This window comes from Dermochelys coriacea, chromosome 8 (assembly GCF_009764565.3).
Source record: "Dermochelys coriacea isolate rDerCor1 chromosome 8, rDerCor1.pri.v4, whole genome shotgun sequence".
Classification (NCBI taxonomy): domain Eukaryota; kingdom Metazoa; phylum Chordata; order Testudines; family Dermochelyidae; genus Dermochelys; species Dermochelys coriacea.
The window spans coordinates 77,954,628-77,974,933 of record NC_050075.1 but is presented as its reverse complement, the minus strand read 5'-3'; the positions used below and the strand labels follow the sequence as shown (position 1 = coordinate 77,974,933).

At 40.3% G+C, this 20,306-nt stretch overlaps 1 protein-coding gene across 5 annotated transcripts in view; it reads right to left on the bottom strand.

Annotated features, from left to right (window-relative positions):
- Positions 1–1,096: 1,096 nt before the first annotated feature.
- Positions 1,097–20,306, bottom strand: part of LOC119859674 — a 200,533-nt gene continuing 181,323 nt past the window's right edge. For 3 of the 5 annotated variants that reach the window (XM_038412043.2, XM_038412044.2, XM_038412042.2), the window contains one exon: positions 10,687–12,000. In XM_038412043.2, coding sequence (XP_038267971.1) covers positions 11,787–12,000 — 214 coding nt within the window. In that variant the 3' untranslated portion in view covers positions 10,687–11,786. Of the gene's footprint in view, positions 1,412–1,615; positions 1,713–10,686; positions 12,032–20,306 lie in introns of those variants that run through there. The other 2 variants (XM_038412045.2, XM_038412048.2) reach the window with 2 other exon arrangements.

Genomic DNA, 20,306 nt, shown 5'->3' with positions numbered 1-20,306 from the left:
CCAGAAGTACATTGGTGGGAATACGAGAGAATCAAGCCCATCAGCTGCTATTTATTTTCAGTCCTGTAATCGAAGGGTTCTTTTCCTCTTCCCTTGCACGCAGGGAAGAGTCCGTAGGAGTGTGTAGCTTCTATTGACATTAATGGGAGCTACAGCTTTGTATTTATGGAAGCTCAATGTGCCACTCCATTCAGGTTGATTTCTATTACAGTAACTTTAGTGCTCATAAAACATGCCAGATTGTCAACCTCACAGATCCAAGTCCCCTGTTTCTCCATAGAGCAAGGGCAACATGCACAGCAGCAGCACTAGATCATTTCACCCTACCAGTGCACCCATCCCTCCCCTCCCTCCACCTCAAGTAATGAGGAGGCAACTACCTGAATCAGTGAGAGGGTAGCTGATTATGGCTACCCAATGTTGAACTCTCTGAGATGAGATCACCAGAAAGGGTGCCAGCAGTGATCATAGAATCCTGGAAGATTAGGGTTGGAAGAGACCTCAGGAAGTTATCTAGTCCAACCCCCTGCTCAAGGCAGGACCAACACCAACTAAATCATCCCAGCCAGGGCTTTGTCAAGCCGTGCCTTAAAAACCTCTAAGGAAGGAGATTCCACCACCTCCCTAGGTAACCCATTCCAGTGCTTCACCACCCTTCTAGTGAAATAGTGTTTCCTAATATCCAACCTAGACTTCCCCCACTGCAACTTGAGACCATTGCTCCTTGTTCTGTCATCTGGCACCACTGAGAACAGCCGAGCTCCATCTTCTTTCGAACCCCCCCACTTCAGGTAGTTGAAGGCTGCTATCAAATCCCCCCTCACTCTTCTCTTCCTCGGACTAAACAAGCCCAGTTCCCTCAGCCTCTCCTCGTAAGTCATATGCCCCAGCCCCCTGATCATTTTTGTTGCCCTCCGGTGGACTCTCTCCAATTTGTCCACATCCTTTCTGTAGTGGGGGGCCCAAAACTGGATGCAATACTCCAGATGTGGCCTCACCAGTGCCGAATAGAGGGGAATAATCGCGTCCCTTGATCTGCTGGCAATGTTACTACTAATACAGGCCAATATGCCGTTGGCCTTCTTGGCAACAAGGGCACATTGCTGACTCATATCCAGCTTCTCATCCACTGTAATCCCCAGGTCCTTTTCTGCAGAACTGCTGCTTAGCCAATAGGTCCCCAGGTTGTAGTGGTGCATAGGATTCTTCATTTCCAGTTCACTTGGTACCAAACTTGGCTGGATTTGAATTGGTGACTCAGAGTGAAAAGGCCTTGTAGCTCCTTGCAGAGCCCTTAAGTTATCCTGTCCCGCTCAGGTGGGTTTTTGATACATAGAAGCTGATGATGTGGGAGAATTCTTCATCAAAAGTAAATAGCACCTCCTTTTGAGATTCATGCACATAGAGGATGCTGTGGGAGAAGATGTAGGGTGACCATTACTCACTAGCTCCCCTATGCAGAAAGCAGCCATAATGTGACTGCAAACATTCCAGAGAAAGGGAAGAGGCAAGTACTTAATACCTTATAGGAGGTAAGATGGGACAGGGAAGTGGCCACTTCTCCACCAGCAAGCACTGGCCTGACACCAGTGGAGGGGATGTGCACTATACTTACCCACTCCAGAATGCCTCCAGAGCTACCTCCCACACGGTATGGTTCTTAGGAGCCACAGAAGAGACCAGACGTTATAGGTGTCACTTGACCAGACTCCCTAAAGACAACAATAAATTAAATACAAAACAGAACCTGAATGCAAGCATATTGATTATAAGTAGAATTAACAGAGATGGGCTGTACAGAATAATGCAAATAATTCATAGTTGCAAAGCCAGACAGGTAAATCAGGACTAACACACTGAGCTTCATGTGTTTCAAGAAATCAACCTACCCTATAATAAATGATAAAATACTGTCTATGAATAACGCTAAGAGTCTGACTTAAACCAGTCAAGCAAAGAAATACTGAATCAAGGCTGCTGCTATGTACCTGCTCATTATTAGCTATGTTTATTGGAGTCATGCCTGCAATGCTGGGCCTGATTTTGGGTCCTCCAAATCAGCTTTGTGGAAGTCTGTTGATGCACATCAGTTTTAAAGCCAGTGAATCTTGCTGGATGAGACTCCTCCTGATATGGGAGAACCTCTGGACAGTGAAGAGTTGGCATAGCTACTCCATCACCTCTTCTCACCAGCGTAGAAGGCACATCAGCGGGAATAATCTTGGAAATACCTGGCCAGATTGTCAAAAGACAGCCTCTGTTTCTGACAGTGCAATTTTCCCTTCATGTACTTGTGGCCACAAATTTTTTGCACCCATGGATAACCTCACCATTTAGACAGGAAAGTACCCAATTTGCACTTGCAACCAGGTATGAATCCATCCAAAATAAGAGGCGTCCACAAAGAACTGTGGGTGCAAACCATGCAAATACAATTTTTGCAGGGGTAATTTGTGGTAAAAAAAAAAGGTGGGTAGAAAACCCTTAAAAATCAGGCACAAAAAGTTTAGCCAAATTTAAAAGAAATCATGAGAGGAGAACATGGCCAAAGCGTATGCACACTGATACACATTTGTCTGCCAGTCCACTAGGGGAGCTTGCTACAGCAATTGAGGCTCAGTCCTGCAAACTTAACTTGCTGGCCCCAGTACAGCAAAGCATTAAAGCACATGCTTAACTTAAAATATATGACTAATCTATTGACTTCAATGGGTTTACACAAGTACTTAAAGTTAAGCACATATTTAAGTACTTTCTTGGGCAGGGTGCCTAGCCCCTTGCAGGATCCAGCCCTAGAAGAGCAAGTGTATCAAGTACTGCTGCAGAACAGGAGATGTTGGTTTGAGGCGCTTTGATTTTGCTCTGCCTACAGCATAATACTAACTGGGGATTGTCTAAATCATGCAACAACATGTTATAATATGCAGCCAAAATAAATAAATAAATGAATATGAAGTGAACCACTTCTGCTGACTCTAAGAGAAGTTGCAGAGTTTCAAAATTAATCTTAATTTTACCTTTAACCCCCTAAAAGAGAATTAATTGCAGAGTTTAAGGCTTTCCAAACATGTTATGGAACATGATGGGGATACACTGAAATAAACACAAACATTTAGATAAAGCCACGATTTTAATTGTATTAATTCTGCCAATTAATGATAATGGAAGATCCGTCCAATTAGCTAAATAGCTAATAGTTTTATCAAGCAGAGGCTGGCAATTTAGAGCAAACAAATTTTTCTAATTTTATCCTCTCGCACACCAAGATATTTAAAGGATAATGGGGGATCCAATAAAGGATATTGCTCAAATAGAACTACATTTAAATCGCCTAATGGCTTTAAGAGTTTACCCCAATTAACAAATAATAAACTTGAACATGCGGTGATTTCCTGCAAAACATCCATAATCTTGTTTTTTTTTAAATTATAAATTAACATCTTCTCTGCACGGCTCTACATAGAGATACTCTGAGACATACCAACTGATTTTGCTCCTGAAAAATACTGATGCCTCCTAAAACAAAGAGCGAAAGGCTCCAGTGCAATAGCAAAAAGTATTAGGGCAAAGCGACCCTCCTTGTCCAAGGCCACAATATATGAATCCTATCCAAACTGGGATAATTTGTTTTAATATAACTGTGGATTTCAATAAAGTAGACTGACCCATTTAATGTATTTGAGGCCAAATCCTCCTGCTATCTAAATCTGAAATAAGTTAAGGCTATTGAAGATAATCAAAAGCCTTCTCAAAATCAATAGCTGGAACAAATTCCTCATGATCATAATTTTGAGGATAAAAAATCCATTAAAGTGATGTTTTTGATTGCTATTAATGAAGCAGTCTGGAATAAATCCAGATTGATCCATATGGATAATCGAAGCTATTGTTTTCTCACATTTCACGGGGCCAAACTCTGGACCTGCTTTATATGCCAGTGATGGGCACCGTAGTTGTTTCCCACTGATTATGCCCTGGGCTGACCAGTCCTGGGGATGGTTGGCATGGGCTATAAAGGAGGGCACAGGAGAAATGCAGTACTGAATGGCTCAGGGAGTAAAGAAGCTCAAGTAAATCAGCTTCCTGTCTGCACCACAGATCCCCAAACATTGCTCTTTCTGTTCATGTCCTGTGGAGGTTATTACAGGCTGCAGTAACCTCTGAACAGCTGTTGTGGAGGGAAAAAGAGAGTGACAGAAAGAGAGCAAGAGGGACTGGAAAGCTCTGTAGGTTTAGGACAAAAATCATTTCCTCTATGGGACAGTGGGAGAACAGCCTCTTCAACCAGTTATTTCAAAGCTGTAAAACAGACTGAGTGCTGCACAAGGGACCCACATCCATTTAAGGTGCTTCGGTGGCTGACTGTCAATCAGTCAGCATGAGCCTGCCCCCTCTCCCAGACCTTAGGGGAGACAGGGACTCTCAGCTCCCATGCAACATCATCTTTCAGAACCCATGAGCAGAGTTCTGGACACTATGAACTGGGAAAGGCTCGGGGCTGTGTCAGAGGAGGACACGTATGCTCTTTGTGTCATGGAAACAGGGCAGGCTGCACAGGCCTGGTTGAGGCCCATGCTACAGCTACAGCAGTATAGCACACATAGACAGTATCTGAGCATGAATTTTCATTCAGAGCTGAATAAAGGCATTGTTCTATATGAAGCTGGGAGGAACTGATTTTTCTTTGAATATCAAAACTGAACCCAAACTTAAAAATCTCAAGCAAAGACCCTTTCTGACATGAAAGCTGGACATCATGTCAGTAAACTTTGTATGAATATCACGTTAGATCAGAAAGGCACAAGGCTTCAACCTTGATTAACATGCTAAACTGTCTTGGAGTCATACCCGGTTTAAAAGAATATCCCCGATTGCTAACCTACTGACTTCCCATTGTGCAACTGAATGCTCTATATTTTATTAACTTCTACAACTGCAGATTTATAGAGGTGTTTATAAGTCTGCTCTTCAAGTAAGGGATCATTAGTAACAGAACCATCTGCCTCTCTAACAGCTGAAATCATATTTAAAACTTAATCCCACCTTAACAACCAGCTAACATTTTCCTGTTGCCCCCATCTACATCCTTACCCTCGATTTAGCCGCCATTAACCATTATGTATCTATACAATTAGCATGGTTTCTATTACAGGCCTTTCTTCTGGGCTGCACTCTGGCTACTTTGCACCTTAGCAGCAGCACAAAGTAGGTCCAGCTCCAGCAGGCTCTTCCCTGCAGAGGGGTAGCCTCAGGTGGCATAGAGCTAACAAAACAGCTCCTCTGTCACACCACTCCTTGTGACGGGGGTAGAAATTCCCTTGCCACTGACAGTCCCTGGCTGCCATAACATTCCCCTGGAACTACTGGCAGCCAAAGGAGATTACTCTGGCCTGAAGGCTCAGCGTCTATACCCTTTGGTGGTAGTTTTCACGGAGGCAGTTGCTGTTATTCATTTTATAATGACGAGTAGTTGTTACAGCTTTTATGGGGTTTGGAGAGTAATCTGGGAAGACCAAAACCCTCTCAGTGTTCAAGTTCAGAGTCTTATCACAGCAGGCCCAGATCACAATTAAATGTACACCTCAAACATTCAAGAAGCAAAAGAAAGTGTAACTTGTGTCAAGCTGCCCAGAGGTAGCAATACAGGAGGTACAGGTGAGCATTTGCTGCATCAATAGATCTAGTAGACAGGGCTGGTTCAATCACTCCTGTCCCAAATACCTACAATATACCTTACTAGGTGACAGGGTAGATTCAGTCCAATAGTCGTTCGCTGGGATTGTTTACAGGCCTTATCCTCTTCTCACTTACACCAGCTTTAATCAGGAGTAACTCATTTTAGATCAGTGGCTTTACATTGGTGTGAAATCGGTTTAAGCATCTGATATAAAACCCATTGAAGTATTTCCCATTCACTTCAATGGGCTTTGGATCAGGCCCTAAATGAGACTGGAATCAGATCAAGATATCCAGAACTGTTTTTTGTGTTTTGGGAGGGAATGGGGAAGGCGATTTGGGAAATAGCAAATAGATATTTCCTGTTAAATAGAACAAGGAGGGAAACTGAGATATGTCCCACTCATGTTTGAGATAGACTGAGAGACACCGGGGTTTCCCAGGAGGCTCCAGATGTTATTTCCAAAGAGCTCTCATTCAATACGAAGCAGCTTGTCCTCCACAAAATGCAACACTAGACTACGGGCAGTAAATACAATACATTACACATTAATAGATTCCCCATGATCATGGGAGCAGATGTGGCAAGATGGTGTGCACCTACCTTGACAGTAGATTAATTAATTCAAACAAAGATAGCAAATTCCTTAAGTATTTGACCAAATTAACTTCTTTGAGAATCTCCTGACTCTCCAATAAGCCAATATTATTGTGGAGAAACTGGAAGCGGCCTTGCAATCGTCGATGTTTTATTTAGCAAGAGTCATTTTTTGTAACAAATTAGAATTAATTGTCACTAATTTTTAACTTATTTGTCTGTGCTGCTAATTCTTCCAGAATCTGCAGTTTTCTCCTGAAGTTTCCTTAACATCTCTGCATACATTTCCTGACAGCAGTTCAGCTTGATCAGGAATAACTTCATTACCCCATTAAACCACATTCAAGATCTTCAGAGTTGAATATGCAGAGATAAAATTATCTTCTTTCTTTATCCTCAGAGAACAGCTCACCTACCCCACCCATGTAGAGGAAAAGGCCCAGCTCCAGGACCTGGGGTTTTACATTTACAATGAGCTGGTGTTTCGGGTAATTTTTTTTGCTGTTGCAGTTTTTGCCATAATCAATCTTCTGTTGGTTTCTTCACCTTGGAGCCATATCAAAAGAGAGAAAATACTGTAACTAAACAGAACAATTCACAGAGACACAAGGATACCAGTATGATCTAAACTGGAAGTTCACCTTTTTGATCTGCACTGTTGATCTCTTATCTGTCTTGCAGATCTCTATTGCATAATCTGAAGATGGATGGATAGAATGCCCATCAACGTTAACAGAAGTACCACGTGTTGAACAAGTGATAAATGTGCCAAAGATTTGCACTTGGGCCAGAGAAGACTTTTGCCCTGTGTCAGAAATTATAGGTTCACATGTTCACAGAGAACATATCTAAAGCATCCTACCAGAAGTCACTTGTTCTCCAGATGTTGGCTAACAAATTCTCTTGCACTTGAGCACTTCTGCTCATTATAACCCAGAAACTCTGGGGTAAACACAACAGAGAAACATTGGATTCATAGTGTGGTGCTATGTTTCCTCAAAGGTTTCAGGATCGCAAAGCTTGCAGAATATTTCAGTCATTAAAATGTAGTAAATCTGGTGAAATTTCAAAGTTTTTTTTTTACTGTACCGAGGAGTTCAGTCTCCGGAAACTTTTTGAGAGATAGAGGATTATAAATTCCAGGGTCCAGGCCGAATTCTAACTAAGGTAATTACACTCAGCCTATTTAAAATTCTCCAGCAGTTTCAATTGGACATGGTGATCTTCACTTCCTGCATAAAACTGTTGTGTAGTATTGCTGTGTATTATTCAGCATTTGTGGCATTTCCTCCCAGGGGTGGATGAAGTGATCTTCGTGTGTTGTTTCTGTATTACATTTATGTTGGTAAAGTACTATTGGGTCCTTTGCAGATGAAAGATGCTATATCCAGGGAATACTGTTATCATAATCCTCTACTATGATCTACTTCAGTGGGAAGACAAAAAGAGTATATTCTGTTTTGTTAACATAACTTATTTTAATGTAAAATATAATTACAGCACCTACCCAGGGTATAAATTATTGTGTAATTTTACAACTCCATACCTAGATGAGTGTTGGCATTCAATCTACAAACGCACCACACCCACAACTGCACACATCCTATTGTGGCTAATTACATAATAGTTTGTATTTGTAATATTCAGAGACAGATTAAAATCAGTTGTGCAAGTCTTTTTATTTCATTGCAAAGTAAAAATAAAAGATAGCAAAACAAATATGCAGTGAACACTAATACTCAGATAAGTTACAGACTCTATCTTCCATCAGATTACATATAATAGTGCATACTCTATACATATTTGAACACATGCTTGGCAATCTCTTCATTACTGCTACATCAGGCAACACTTACTTTTAAAAAAAGTTTTCTTATTAGAAATGCAAAACAATCAGGAAGCACTAGTCCTAATTCTGCCTAGTTCTGAGTTACGACCATCTATCATGACCAGAGATAATTTTTTGCAGTATATCCAGGGAAAGGAAGATCACTTTTTACTATAATTCTGGGGTAGAATTTGGAAAAAAACCCTCCTAAAATTTGGAATCACCTTGACAAATATCCCAAATATTGTTGTGCTAAAGAAGTAGAGATGAGGCTGAGCTATTTTGAGATGGATCCACGTTTTCCAGAGGTTTGAACATGGTGTCCTGATCCAGGTTTTTTATTCTACTCATTACAGAGACTGGCCAGACTTAAAGTTTGAATCTGTTTGGATTTGACTGCTGTCAAAATCTGGAGGCTTTAAGACCTGAGGCTTTAGCTGCCTCATACCTTAAAAGGTATATATTTTAAAAGTGTATATGTAGCATAGCTTTTACAACTAAGAGTTTCTACTCCAGCCACAGTTCATGGAAGACAATACAGAGTTTTGGCTCCGTACTTGGTGCTTTTATAATACGTTACACAATAAGTGCATCATACATGATAAGTCTGGGGCAGCTTCCTTACATTGGTGCTATCAAGTCCTACTTAGGTCTCCAGAATCTCAGTTGTCCTAGGACCTTGTGACAGGAAGGATGGGAAAGCCTGTGTTCTCAGGCGAAAGCTTGTTCTCCTTGGTGTTTGCCTCTTCCTGGGGACTCCTTTGAAGCGGGTAGAATTACAAGATCCAGGTCTTTTATTAAATAGCTAGTTTTTAAATTTTGTCCCTTTAATCCTATTTCTGCCCTCACCTAAATATTGCCATTGTAATCAGCAATCTTCCTTCTGCCAGGGAGTTGGCAATAGATGGAATTCCTCTGTTGTGGACAAGCTGGGGACACTCAGAATAAGTATCAGAGTAGCAGCCGTGTTAGTCTATATTTGCAAAAAGAAAAGGAGTACTTGTGGCACCTTAGAGACTAACAAATTTATTAGAGCATAAGCTTTCGTGAACTACAGCTCACTTCATCGGATGCATTTGGATGCATCCGATGAAGTGAGCTGTAGCTCACGAAAGCTTATGCTCTAATAAATTTGTTAGTCTCTAAGGTGCCACAAGTACTCCTTTTCTTTTTTCAGAATAAGTAGGAAGTTCAAATAGGCAGGAGAATGGTGTAGCTTGTCTTTATAGTGCATACAGGGTAACTAGGAAAAGCTCAGCAAAGTACTAAAGGTTATATTCCAAAATAACAGCAATGAGGTCACCATAGTGCTGATCTTAACCAGTTTCAGAAGAAGTACCCTGCATCCTACCCTGCAACAATGTGGATCTGCCCCTGCTGCTTGTTCTACTCAAGGCATCTCATTCACCTTAATGTGGCTCCTGCTGTCTCACATGCTCTCTCTTCCTAGCCATCACCCCTAGCCCATTGCTTTGGCTGCCAAGGGCAAGGGGCACCATGTGCAGCCAAATGGCTGACACATGCTTGGGACCAGCCTGGTGTCACCACTTGATAAGTACTCCAGCAACTTTGACTTTGCACCAAGGACTAATGTTCCCTTTAGATACTAGCTGCTTGCAAAATGTCATTTTTCAAAACTTCAAGATGTTTTTGATAGATGTGTTTGTCAAAAAGTGGACACAAGGATGTTCACACCAATGCTGAGGAAATATGGAGTGTCTGAGGATTTAATATTTATGGTGAATACACTATATACATCACCTACAACAGTGATCTGAACATGTATTGGAACGACAAGCCCTTTGAAGTGCAAGTCAGACTGCACCGGGGTCAGTTCTCATTCTGCTGCTGTTTATCGTATTGATGGCCTATGTTAGCAGGAAGAACCCAATGTGAAAAGGTGAGAAGTTGCTATACTCAGATGATATAGCAATAATGGCATCCTCAAAAGAAGACCTAGAGGAAAAAGTAAATCAGTGGTATGACCAACTAAGTAGGCATGGGATGAAAATGAACATGACTGAGACTGAGGTCATATGATTCAGTAGAGGTGCCACAGGGAAACTGGATATAGAGATTAATGGGGCATGACTAAACCAGAGTGACCAGTTCAAGTACCTTGGTAGCAGGGTTATGGAAGACAGCAAGCTTGAATGTGAGAGTGCTGGATGAGTGTGGAATAACATCCTAGATATTGCTTATGATAAGCATACACCACTGACACTGTGATTCCAAGTGTACTCCACAATGCTGTATGGTGCAGAAGCATGGGTAAGATACAGCAGGTTGAATGCTGACAGGTGTTTGAGATGAGCTGTCTTGCATAATAAAAAGAGTTACATGAAGGGACAGATTTAGCAATGAAAGCATTAGGATGGAAGTCACTGTCCGTGATGTGGCTGACAAAATCCAGGAAGTGTAACTTCGCTGGTTTGGACATGTGCACAGGATGAATGAAGAGGATTTGGGGATGATAGCATGGCAGGACATGGTGGTTGGAAAGAGACCTTGAGGAAAGCTGAGGCAGCGATGGATGAATTACATCAAAGAAGATGGTAAGCAAGTGGACTTTAGTACTGCCTTGGACAGAAGAAGATGACAGATGCTTGCATGATGACTCAATCTCAGGTGATGAGATAAGGAGAAGAAAAAGAAGAAGCGATTGTCAAAATCTCCCTAAAAAAATAAATAATACTATCCACCAAGGCTTTGTGATTTTATGCCATTTGCCCAATCAGAAACGGCTGAGCTCATTTAAATATATTTTTATTTACATTTTTTTTAAAAATGCACCTGGCCTGACAACACAAGGGCTACGTTGCTTCCTGATGTGTTTTCAAATGATTGAGATATTAAAACACTGAAAAACGGAGTTTATAATGGAAATGCTGACAGACTATTAACTATAGCAGCGCTGCTCTAATAAATGTAATGGCCTGTCATAATCTCTAGTTCATAAATATGCAAATACAAGGCAGAAGATTTGCTCCAAAGGATGTTTCTATAATTTTAACTGATCTTTACTGATACTAAATGAGCTTGTTGCTTCTGTTTTTGTGCATTATATATAAAGTACAGGGAATCCTACCTGTCTACTTATAAGGCCTACTCCAGTTTCCATTGAATTCAGTGGCAACACTGCCATTGTCTTCAACTGAAGCAGGACGTGTCCTAAAACATATAGTTTAAACTGCTAAACATTAAACTAAACTCTTGCCTGTGTTTAATTTTGTTCACATTTGAGTTAATTATGATTGCATTAATTCTCATTTAAATTAAGCACCTATTTTCCTCATGTGTCAAAGAGTCTGACCTGCCAAAAAAACACTCACTCATTTGATGAAAACCAGGCCATCAACACAATGATATAAAATTGAATTTTATCCGATTTCCTGCTTTGGACCAAATGGAGGTAAATCCAGTGACTTAATATTTAATAATCTAAATGTAATTTGTTTTGTGTCTTTCATCACAAAGTAAAGAATTGGATGAGAGCAGTTTTGCAGATTGGCCCCCTAATTATTTTAAGCTATTCATCCTGGTATCTGTCCCATTGATGCTCAGCCAAACTGCCAGCAGGGGAGAGATCTGTCCAATCCAGGAGCTAAATGAGTCACTGAGAGTCAATCTGTTTTTTCCCTTGCTGCTGGGGTTTCCTTGGGTCCTGGCCTTGCTCTGCTCCAGTCATACACACAGCTTCAGGCTGAAACCTTCTTTGGCTTTGACTGCCTCCTGTTTCCCCATCTCTGCTCTGCTCATCACAGCTGTTGGTGGGTTCTGACCGGCTGGCCACAGAAGACCAACGCCTTGATCATACTGTTCTACAGTTCTCGCTCTGATGGAAAATGAAGACATCTTGGCCTTGTTGTATTTGCTGCTGCAGTAATACAATACGTATCTAGAGGGAAAGCAGAACACATGTACAAAATCTATCATTTGGGTTAGATACTAATTTATCTGACTTAAGTTCTGGGAACAATATTTGCACTTTTTCCAGAGAACTCAGTTACGTTCCATAGAAACTGAATACTAATATGACTTTTTACAGCATGGAAAACAAATATGAAACAGAGAAAAAATACACTAGAGAGAAATATTAGCAGCTCAGTATTAAAATATCTGACAATACCGTGAATATAATTTCTAAACTGGAATATTTAGATCCTAACTGTATTCACTAAAAAAGCAAATTCCTTGATTCTTCCGTTTTAGGGTCAGGATTCAATTATACAAAAATACACAGCCGACTTAAAGACTGCATGTAAGATTAAGATAACTGGTATTTCACGGTAAATGATTAAATTAGCTGACACAGTTTTATCCTGAACTTTGCCATTAAGACTGACATTTTTATGCAATGTACATTGTAGTCTGCTGGTAATCTAAACTGCTGTATGTCTTTCTTCTTTCAAGGGCTTTAAATAGCAAAGAACTGGTCTTCTTTACCCTTATTGCAAATGTACAGGAAATATGTCTATGCTGTAACAAGATGAACTGTCTCTGACTGGAATGTACTTGGCTAACTATAGAACTTGGTGGTATAAAACAGCCCAAAGAAACAGCAAAGATGTTCAGAACACACACACTCAGATCTGCTGCATGTACAGGGATGAGGACATTTATACAGCTCTATACAGGACAGAGAAAGTGTCCTCTGCACAGCAAGTCAAAATAGAAAAAGTGACAAAAGTCTCTTTAATGCAGTTGTAAGCTACCCTATAGTTTATTGTCATATGTATTAATACCAGTGTTCAGGCTTTATTTTCCTTGCTGGCAGGGAGCTATAGGAATGACTCTGTTAGAAAATGTAACAACAATGTAGGATCATCGGAACTGCCATTCTGGATCAGAACATTTCCTAGTCCCATATCCTGTCTGTGTTAACAGCCAGTACCACACTACCATAACAATTGTTGGTGCTGCAGAATGACCTACCTGTAGGAGACATTTCCTTCCCAATCCCCAGGTAGTCAGGGCTAGATCCTTCCACGGCAAGTTAGACACCTCAATACCTTGGAGGAGCCTGGCCTTAGTGGTTGACTTATGCTCTGCATCTGAGGCTTTATGAAATGTTCATGCAAGTATCATAGTTTGTTCTCTCCTATGTGCTGACATGGTGATAAAAATCTCTGCTCACTGCTCCTCCAATATGGAGGGGGTAATAAAGGTCTCTGTAGGACAGTATACTCAACTGCTTTGGGTCAGTTTCGCTACTGGAATATGTTGTGGAAACTCCATTGAAGTCAATGGAGCTGTGCCCATTTATTCCAGCAGAGAATCTGGCGCCTTATGTTTAGTGCTGGATTCTCAGAGGTTTATCCATGGCCATATTGCTGGAGTCCTTGTCAGTCATAAATAATTGAGTAAGATTAAGGACGCACTTTTACATCTTGGATTTTATATTAGTTCTAATACAGAACATAAAACACTGGTTTTACAAAGCATCTTCCACCAGAGGGAAAAAATATAGCTTTATACAGTAACACCAATTTTATGAAAGGATGACTTTCAATCAAAAGAAATTTACATGAAAAACAGTTTCGTTGTTTGAGAACTTATAAAAATGCAGGACAATGGGACTCAATCTGATTCTCAGAAATCAAACCATATGACCATCTGACAAAGTGGTCACCACCCTATATCGGAAACCTACTGACCGCTATTCCTACCTACATGCCTCTAGCTTTCATCCAGATCATACCACTCGATCCATTGTCTACAGCCAAGTGCTACGATATAACCGCATTTGCTCCAACCCCTCAGACAGAGACAAACACCTACAAGATCTCTATCATGCATTCATACAACTACAATACCCACCTGCTGAAGTGAAGAAACAGATTGACAGAGCCAGAAGAGTACCCAGAAGTCACCTACTACAGGACAGGTCCAACAAAGAAAATAACAGAACGCCACTAGCCATCACCTTCAGCCCCCAACTAAAACCTCTCCAACGCATCATCAAGGATCTACAACCTATCCTGAAGGACGACCCATCACTCTCACAGATCTTGGGAGACAGGCCAGTCCTTGCTTACAGACAGCCCCCCAATCTGAAGCAAATACTCACCAGCAACCACACACCACACAACAGAACCACTAACCCAGGACCCTATCCTTGCAACAAAGCCCGTTGCCAACTCTGTCCACATATCTATTCAGGGGATACCATCATAGGGCCTAATCACATCAGCCACACTATCAGAGGCTCGTTCACCTGCGCATCTACCAATGTGATATATGCCATCATGTGCCAGCAATGCCCCTCTGCCATGTACATTGGCCAAACTGGACAGTCTCTACATAAAAGAATGAATGGACACAAATCAGTCGTCAAGAATTATAACATTCAAAAACCAGTTGGAGAACACTTCAATCTCTCTGGTCACTCGATCACAGACCTAAGAGTGGCTATTCTTCAACAAAAAAGCTTCAAAAACAGACTCCAAGGAGAGACTGCTGAATTGGAATTAATTTGCAAACTGGACACAATTAACTTAGGCTTGAATAGAGACTGGGAATGGATGAGTCATTACACAAAGTAAAACTATTTCCCCATGGTATTTCTCCCCCCCACCCCACCCCCCACTGTTCCTCTGATATTCTTGTTAACTGCTGGAATTAGCCTACCTTGCTTGTCACCATGAAAGGTTTTCCTCCTTTTCCCCCCCTGCTGCTAGTGATGGCTTATCTTAAGTGATCACTCTCCTTACAGTGTGTATGATAAACCCATTGTTTCATGTTCTCTATGTGTGTGTATATAAATCTCTCCTCTGTTTTTTCCACCAAATGCATCCGATGAAGTGAGCTGTAGCTCACGAAAGCTTATGCTCTAATAAATTTGTTAGTCTCTAAGGTGCCACAAGTACTCCTTTTCTTTTTGCGAATACAGACTAACACGGCTGCTACTCTGAAACCTGACAAAGTTGTGTTACTCAAAAATTGCTCATCTCTCACATGTAGAAATGTCTCAGCTTTTAAATACTGAGTAGATGATATAGCAACTTTCACTTTTCTTTCTACATTTCAAACCTTGAAAATCTTTCTTAACAGTTAATAGGAATCATCTAGCATTTCCTATTCCAACATGTTACATTGATCATTCTTTAACTATTGAAAATGAAGATAACTATCATAAATTTTGATATAACTCAAAATGTTAGAAAGGATATACAAACAACTCACTCACTCGAGTAACTTTTAGATTACATATGAGGGTATATCCACACTTTTCTTTATTGTCAAATCCAATGCATCATTCAATTAGCCGTCTTTTATTATTAGAATATTTTCTTTCACTCCTTGGAACTAGTAGTTTGATACCCAGCACAAAAGTGTTCCAACCACTTTATAGTATATAGGCCTGATTTGGTCCCAGAGTAATTCCATTGATTTTGGAGATCAAAATCTTACCTAAGACACTACAAAGTTTTATATCTAAGAGCTTTTGCCTGAATAGTTCCGCTTATATGTATATGTCCTTATCTTGCTGTGAATTCATATGTGAAGAGAATGATAAATATGTAGGCCTTAACTGATGTGGGAGTGGTGTTTCTGGACACATCACAAAAATTGACATTATTATTTATACAGTAATGTAGGTAGTTTAGGTGTACACAGATCTTAAAAATATAAGAAGACAGGTACTCTCCCCAAAATGCTCACCATCTAAATCAGACATTACACAGAGAGATAATAGTGCAAGCAGTTTGGAAGGGAAGGAGCAAGATGGTTATAACAGATAAAGATTATGGATGAATTTTACTCCCTGTCACACTGCTGCACATCGAGAATAATGCCATGGAAGTCAATGGAGCTACTTTAGGTTTATACCACTCTAATGGAGATCAGAATTTGACTCAGTTTGATTTGCTTCTATATATCTTGTTAATTCCATACTTTTAAATTCATTTTTTAAACATTTTTAAAATTCACAGGTTGGGCATGGATTTAATGACGGCTTGATTCTGCACCACTGGGAATTTGGCTAGAGACTGCAATGGGACGTGGATCAGCCTCTTAATGCTAGTTGTCCCTTTTCGGTAGGGACAATCCCTTTTTAAGAAAAAAAAAAAGAACTTTTTCTCATTCCATTGATCCAAGAAGATCTCCCATTACAAAAAGCTCAGCAGAGTTAACAGTTGCTTCTCTATTTGTCCTCCCAACTATTCCTATTTATAAAATGTAAATGTGGATGAGGTACTTACTGCAAATCTGAACACAGGGAAACCCTCTGATCACCATATAACTGACAAGTGTAAGTTCCACAGAGGAGTTTGTATGATCACTTATTCTACAATGGGTGAAACCAGTTGGTGGGATAATTGACAACATTCACTCTTTCAGTTCCTTCTCCAGGGAGTTGTAGAGAATGGGATTTAAATGTTTCAATAGCTGTAGCAGAGGCTGAGATCCTGTACGAAGAATAAAAGAGGAAGCCCTAGAAACAGATAGGAAGACGGTGGAAACAAAGAAAACTGGTAACAAGTGGGGAGTCATGAGGAACAGAGACTCTGAACATTATCAGAGAAACAGAGTTGAGAGAGTGCAAGAGCAAGATTAATACTGCATACATCTACAGTGTCATCCATCCAAGGATCTCCAAGTACTTTAAGTATGGAATTAAGCCCATTTTACAGTGAGACAATGAGTCAGCAGCAGACCAGGGAAGAGAACCAAGCACTTCTGATGTATAGTCCTGTATTCTAACCAGTGGATGCACTAATTCAGAGCTGGTATGTGAGCTGTACCCATTTACACCCAGGTCTGGATGTAGCCCATTTCCTCCAGGCCTTTTGGCTGAGGTCCATTTGGCCTCATAGATTACACGAAGTTTTGTAAAGCAATTACTGAATTTTTAAAATCCCCTTAATTGCATTCTAAATACATTCCCATAAAAATCAAAGTACTTTTGCTTTTTGTGAGAACTTTGTTTATTCCATAAAACATTAAAACATTTTGAAAAGCTCCAGAAAATTTTAAGAGAGAAAACCTTTTGATCTAAAAATCCAGGATTGAAGAATCAACGGGGAATTCAAGAAGAATTATGTCCTCCCAAAGTAGTAAACATATGGAATAATTTGAGTTTAAGAGACTTAGACATTTTTATAGAATGAAAGGAGGAACTGAAAGATACAGTGACTAAGCAGGGCACTGGGTCTGACTTTCTGTTCCAAGTAGCTCATTCCTTATAGATTTTTATGGCTCTCCTAGCCCCAATATTAAACACTTGACCTTTTTGTCAAATACTATTTGAGATTATTAGACTGGATGATTAGTTACTAAATATATAGTCTACAATAAATAGGAAATTGTGCAGTACAGTGCTTCAACCTCAGTTCTTTCAGGTATTGCTCCCTTGGTATTTAAAGTTAGAACATCAAATCCCTTTATATTAGCATTACTTAACCAGTTTGATGCCCACAAGCTGCACAAGGTTTTCATATGGGGCATATAGATTTCTCATGGGGCACTATCCTGAATGCCCCAAATCAATGGTTTTAAGCATACATCACCCTGAGAGGACACGCTGCATAAGGAAGAAAAAGCCACCCTATTAGCAATCACTATGGCGCATGTTTGGGAGAGGACCCCATGGAGTCCACAAGGCATATTTATAATGTACAAATCTACCACTAACATAGCAAGACATTTTCAGATTTTGGGAACTAGTTCCCAACTACTAACAGATGTCATAATTAGGTTTTTTTAAACAGATATTGGACCTGATTTTGATCTTTATGCTGGAGTGTTACACTGGTGTAACTCCATTAATTTCAATGGAATTACTTCTGATTTACACTGGTGTAAGAGTTGAATCAGGCCCATTAGTTTTAAATATAGTATGTAAAACCGGTTACTCTAAGTCTTAACACAGATTATCCCTTATTTATTACAGGATAGTTATTATCAGTCCAAATACCACTTCTAGGCTTTCTGTTGGTGCCATTCTTCATGTGAGTAGCTCCACAGCTTAGGTTCGTGCCTGAGGACCCCTCACGAAAGATATCTTACTTAGGTATGGAACAAAAACATACTAAAATCTGATATAAAATCATCGTAGCCTTCTGCCAAAAGCTATGCTTTAGCAATAGCCCTGTTTTGCTATGGTTCACTATGTTTTCTATTACAGCTAGCACAAAGGATAATGCAGGCTACATTTTCTTATGACTCAGTCAGCTAGTCTAGAAACCCAGTGGCTCACCTTTCTCAACTAGGCTCTTCAAGTCTGCATTTTAACCAGACATATCCCAGGCACCATCTGTCTATCTGTGCAAATGTCAGCACAGTCACTCCACTGCAGTCAGGATGTCTTGAGAAAACAGTTAGTCACAATGAAAAAGCTAATCTCCTTGATCACACAGTTCTAGTGATGATTATAACATTTCTATAACTCTAGGAAAACTAGAACATATGCAGATAATGACACAAATGACACTTATGAAGCGCCAGTATACTATAAATATAGGTGTTCAGTTATTGGCAACAGAACTATTTGTTATATTTTGAAAGCAGATAAATAACAAATAAGAATTTCAGTTTTTGCAAAATTACAAAAACAAAAACTTTACATGCATTAACCAATTGATGTTTCTAACCCATTTGCACCCAGTTCAGCTACTGTCAGTACATTTCCAGCTGCATATTTACATTGCAATCCTCTACTCAACAAATATAAGAGGGACTTCACTAGTTTGCTACGTCAGTACCCAGCATCACTTCATGTATATCATTTACAGCTGGCAGAATTCAAGTCTTTCCAGTGATGGTGCATTAGTTTTACTCCAGGTGATCCTGGAGTAAATTCTATATGAAGATTCATCTTAGAGAATGCAGAAGCTATTCCAACATAGTATTAGACCTCACAAATGCAGATAAAAAAACAACCAAGCAACCAAGCACCCAAAACAGCCTCTACAACAAACAAACAGACAATACTTTGGGCCTGATTTCACTTAGATTGGTTTTACACCAGTGCAATTCACTTGACTTCATGATGGTTATTTCCAGATTATATTGGTGTGAGATCAGAATCAGAACTTTTGGTTTCATCTATAATAGGCGTATGTTTCCTCTACAGATTTCTCTTTATTTCCCTAGGTTTCATTTAATCACATGAAAAAATCAAAGTACATATAACTTATTGTTTTAGCAATTGATGCAAGAGAACATAAAGTGCAAAGAATATTGCCAAGGTTCTGTGATGGCCTTTCAAAGAGCTTGGTAATAATGTCAAGGCCAGAGGGGCTAAACATACGGACTTCATTCCTAGCATCTGGCAAACATGGGATATTCTGACCCTTTCTCAAGAAATTACCTCTTGACACTAATGTTCTCGCCAACTGATTGGCTAATCCCTAACTTCCCTTTTCTGTGAGAGATCATTGAGATGGTAGTGGGAGGCCAACTTCAAGAGCATCTAACATCCTCCACTTTTATGAACACGAATAAGGTTTTAGATCTGAATGCTGCAGTGATGGGCACTGATAATCTCTGCATGGAAATGGAGAAATATCAGATGTCCTTGCTAATACTGTTGTATATTGCACTGCCCTTCAATGCTGTTCACCATGTGGGCTCTTGACATGGCAAAGGGAGGAAGGAATGGTAATTTCCATCAAGAAGTTCCCAGAAGCTGGTAATAGGTAACTAGTTTTCCTTCCCAAGGACTTTCAGGTCTTGACTACAGTGCTCACAGTTCAGACTACAGGGGTGTGAGTAGTCTGTGCTGTAACTTCCCCATGTGGTTGCTGTGGGTGCAAACAAAAAGATTCCTACTTTGCTTTACTGTAATCCTCTTCAAACAGGACTACATTAATGTGAACCAGGAACCTTTCAGTTCATGCCCACAGCATCCACATGGGAGGGTTACAGCGTAGCACTTTGGTGCACACTGCTACTCACACTCCTGAAATTTGAACTCTGGGGCAGTGTAGACATGCCATCAGTTGTGCAGTACCACAGTGCTGGCACCCCTCTTGTTCAAAACATATCTGTGATATGGGAATTGGTATGTGCTACAGTGTCATCAATATCCTGATGACACCAAGCTCTACTGAAACCAGACACTACAGCTTCCTTGTGTCTGGCAGAGATAAGGCATAGATGCAAGCCAGTTGGCCCAGGCTCTTTCTAGATAACATGAAGGTGATGGTGACTGGCAAGGGAAAGCATTTGGAGAGACTGACAAAATCTGTGACTACT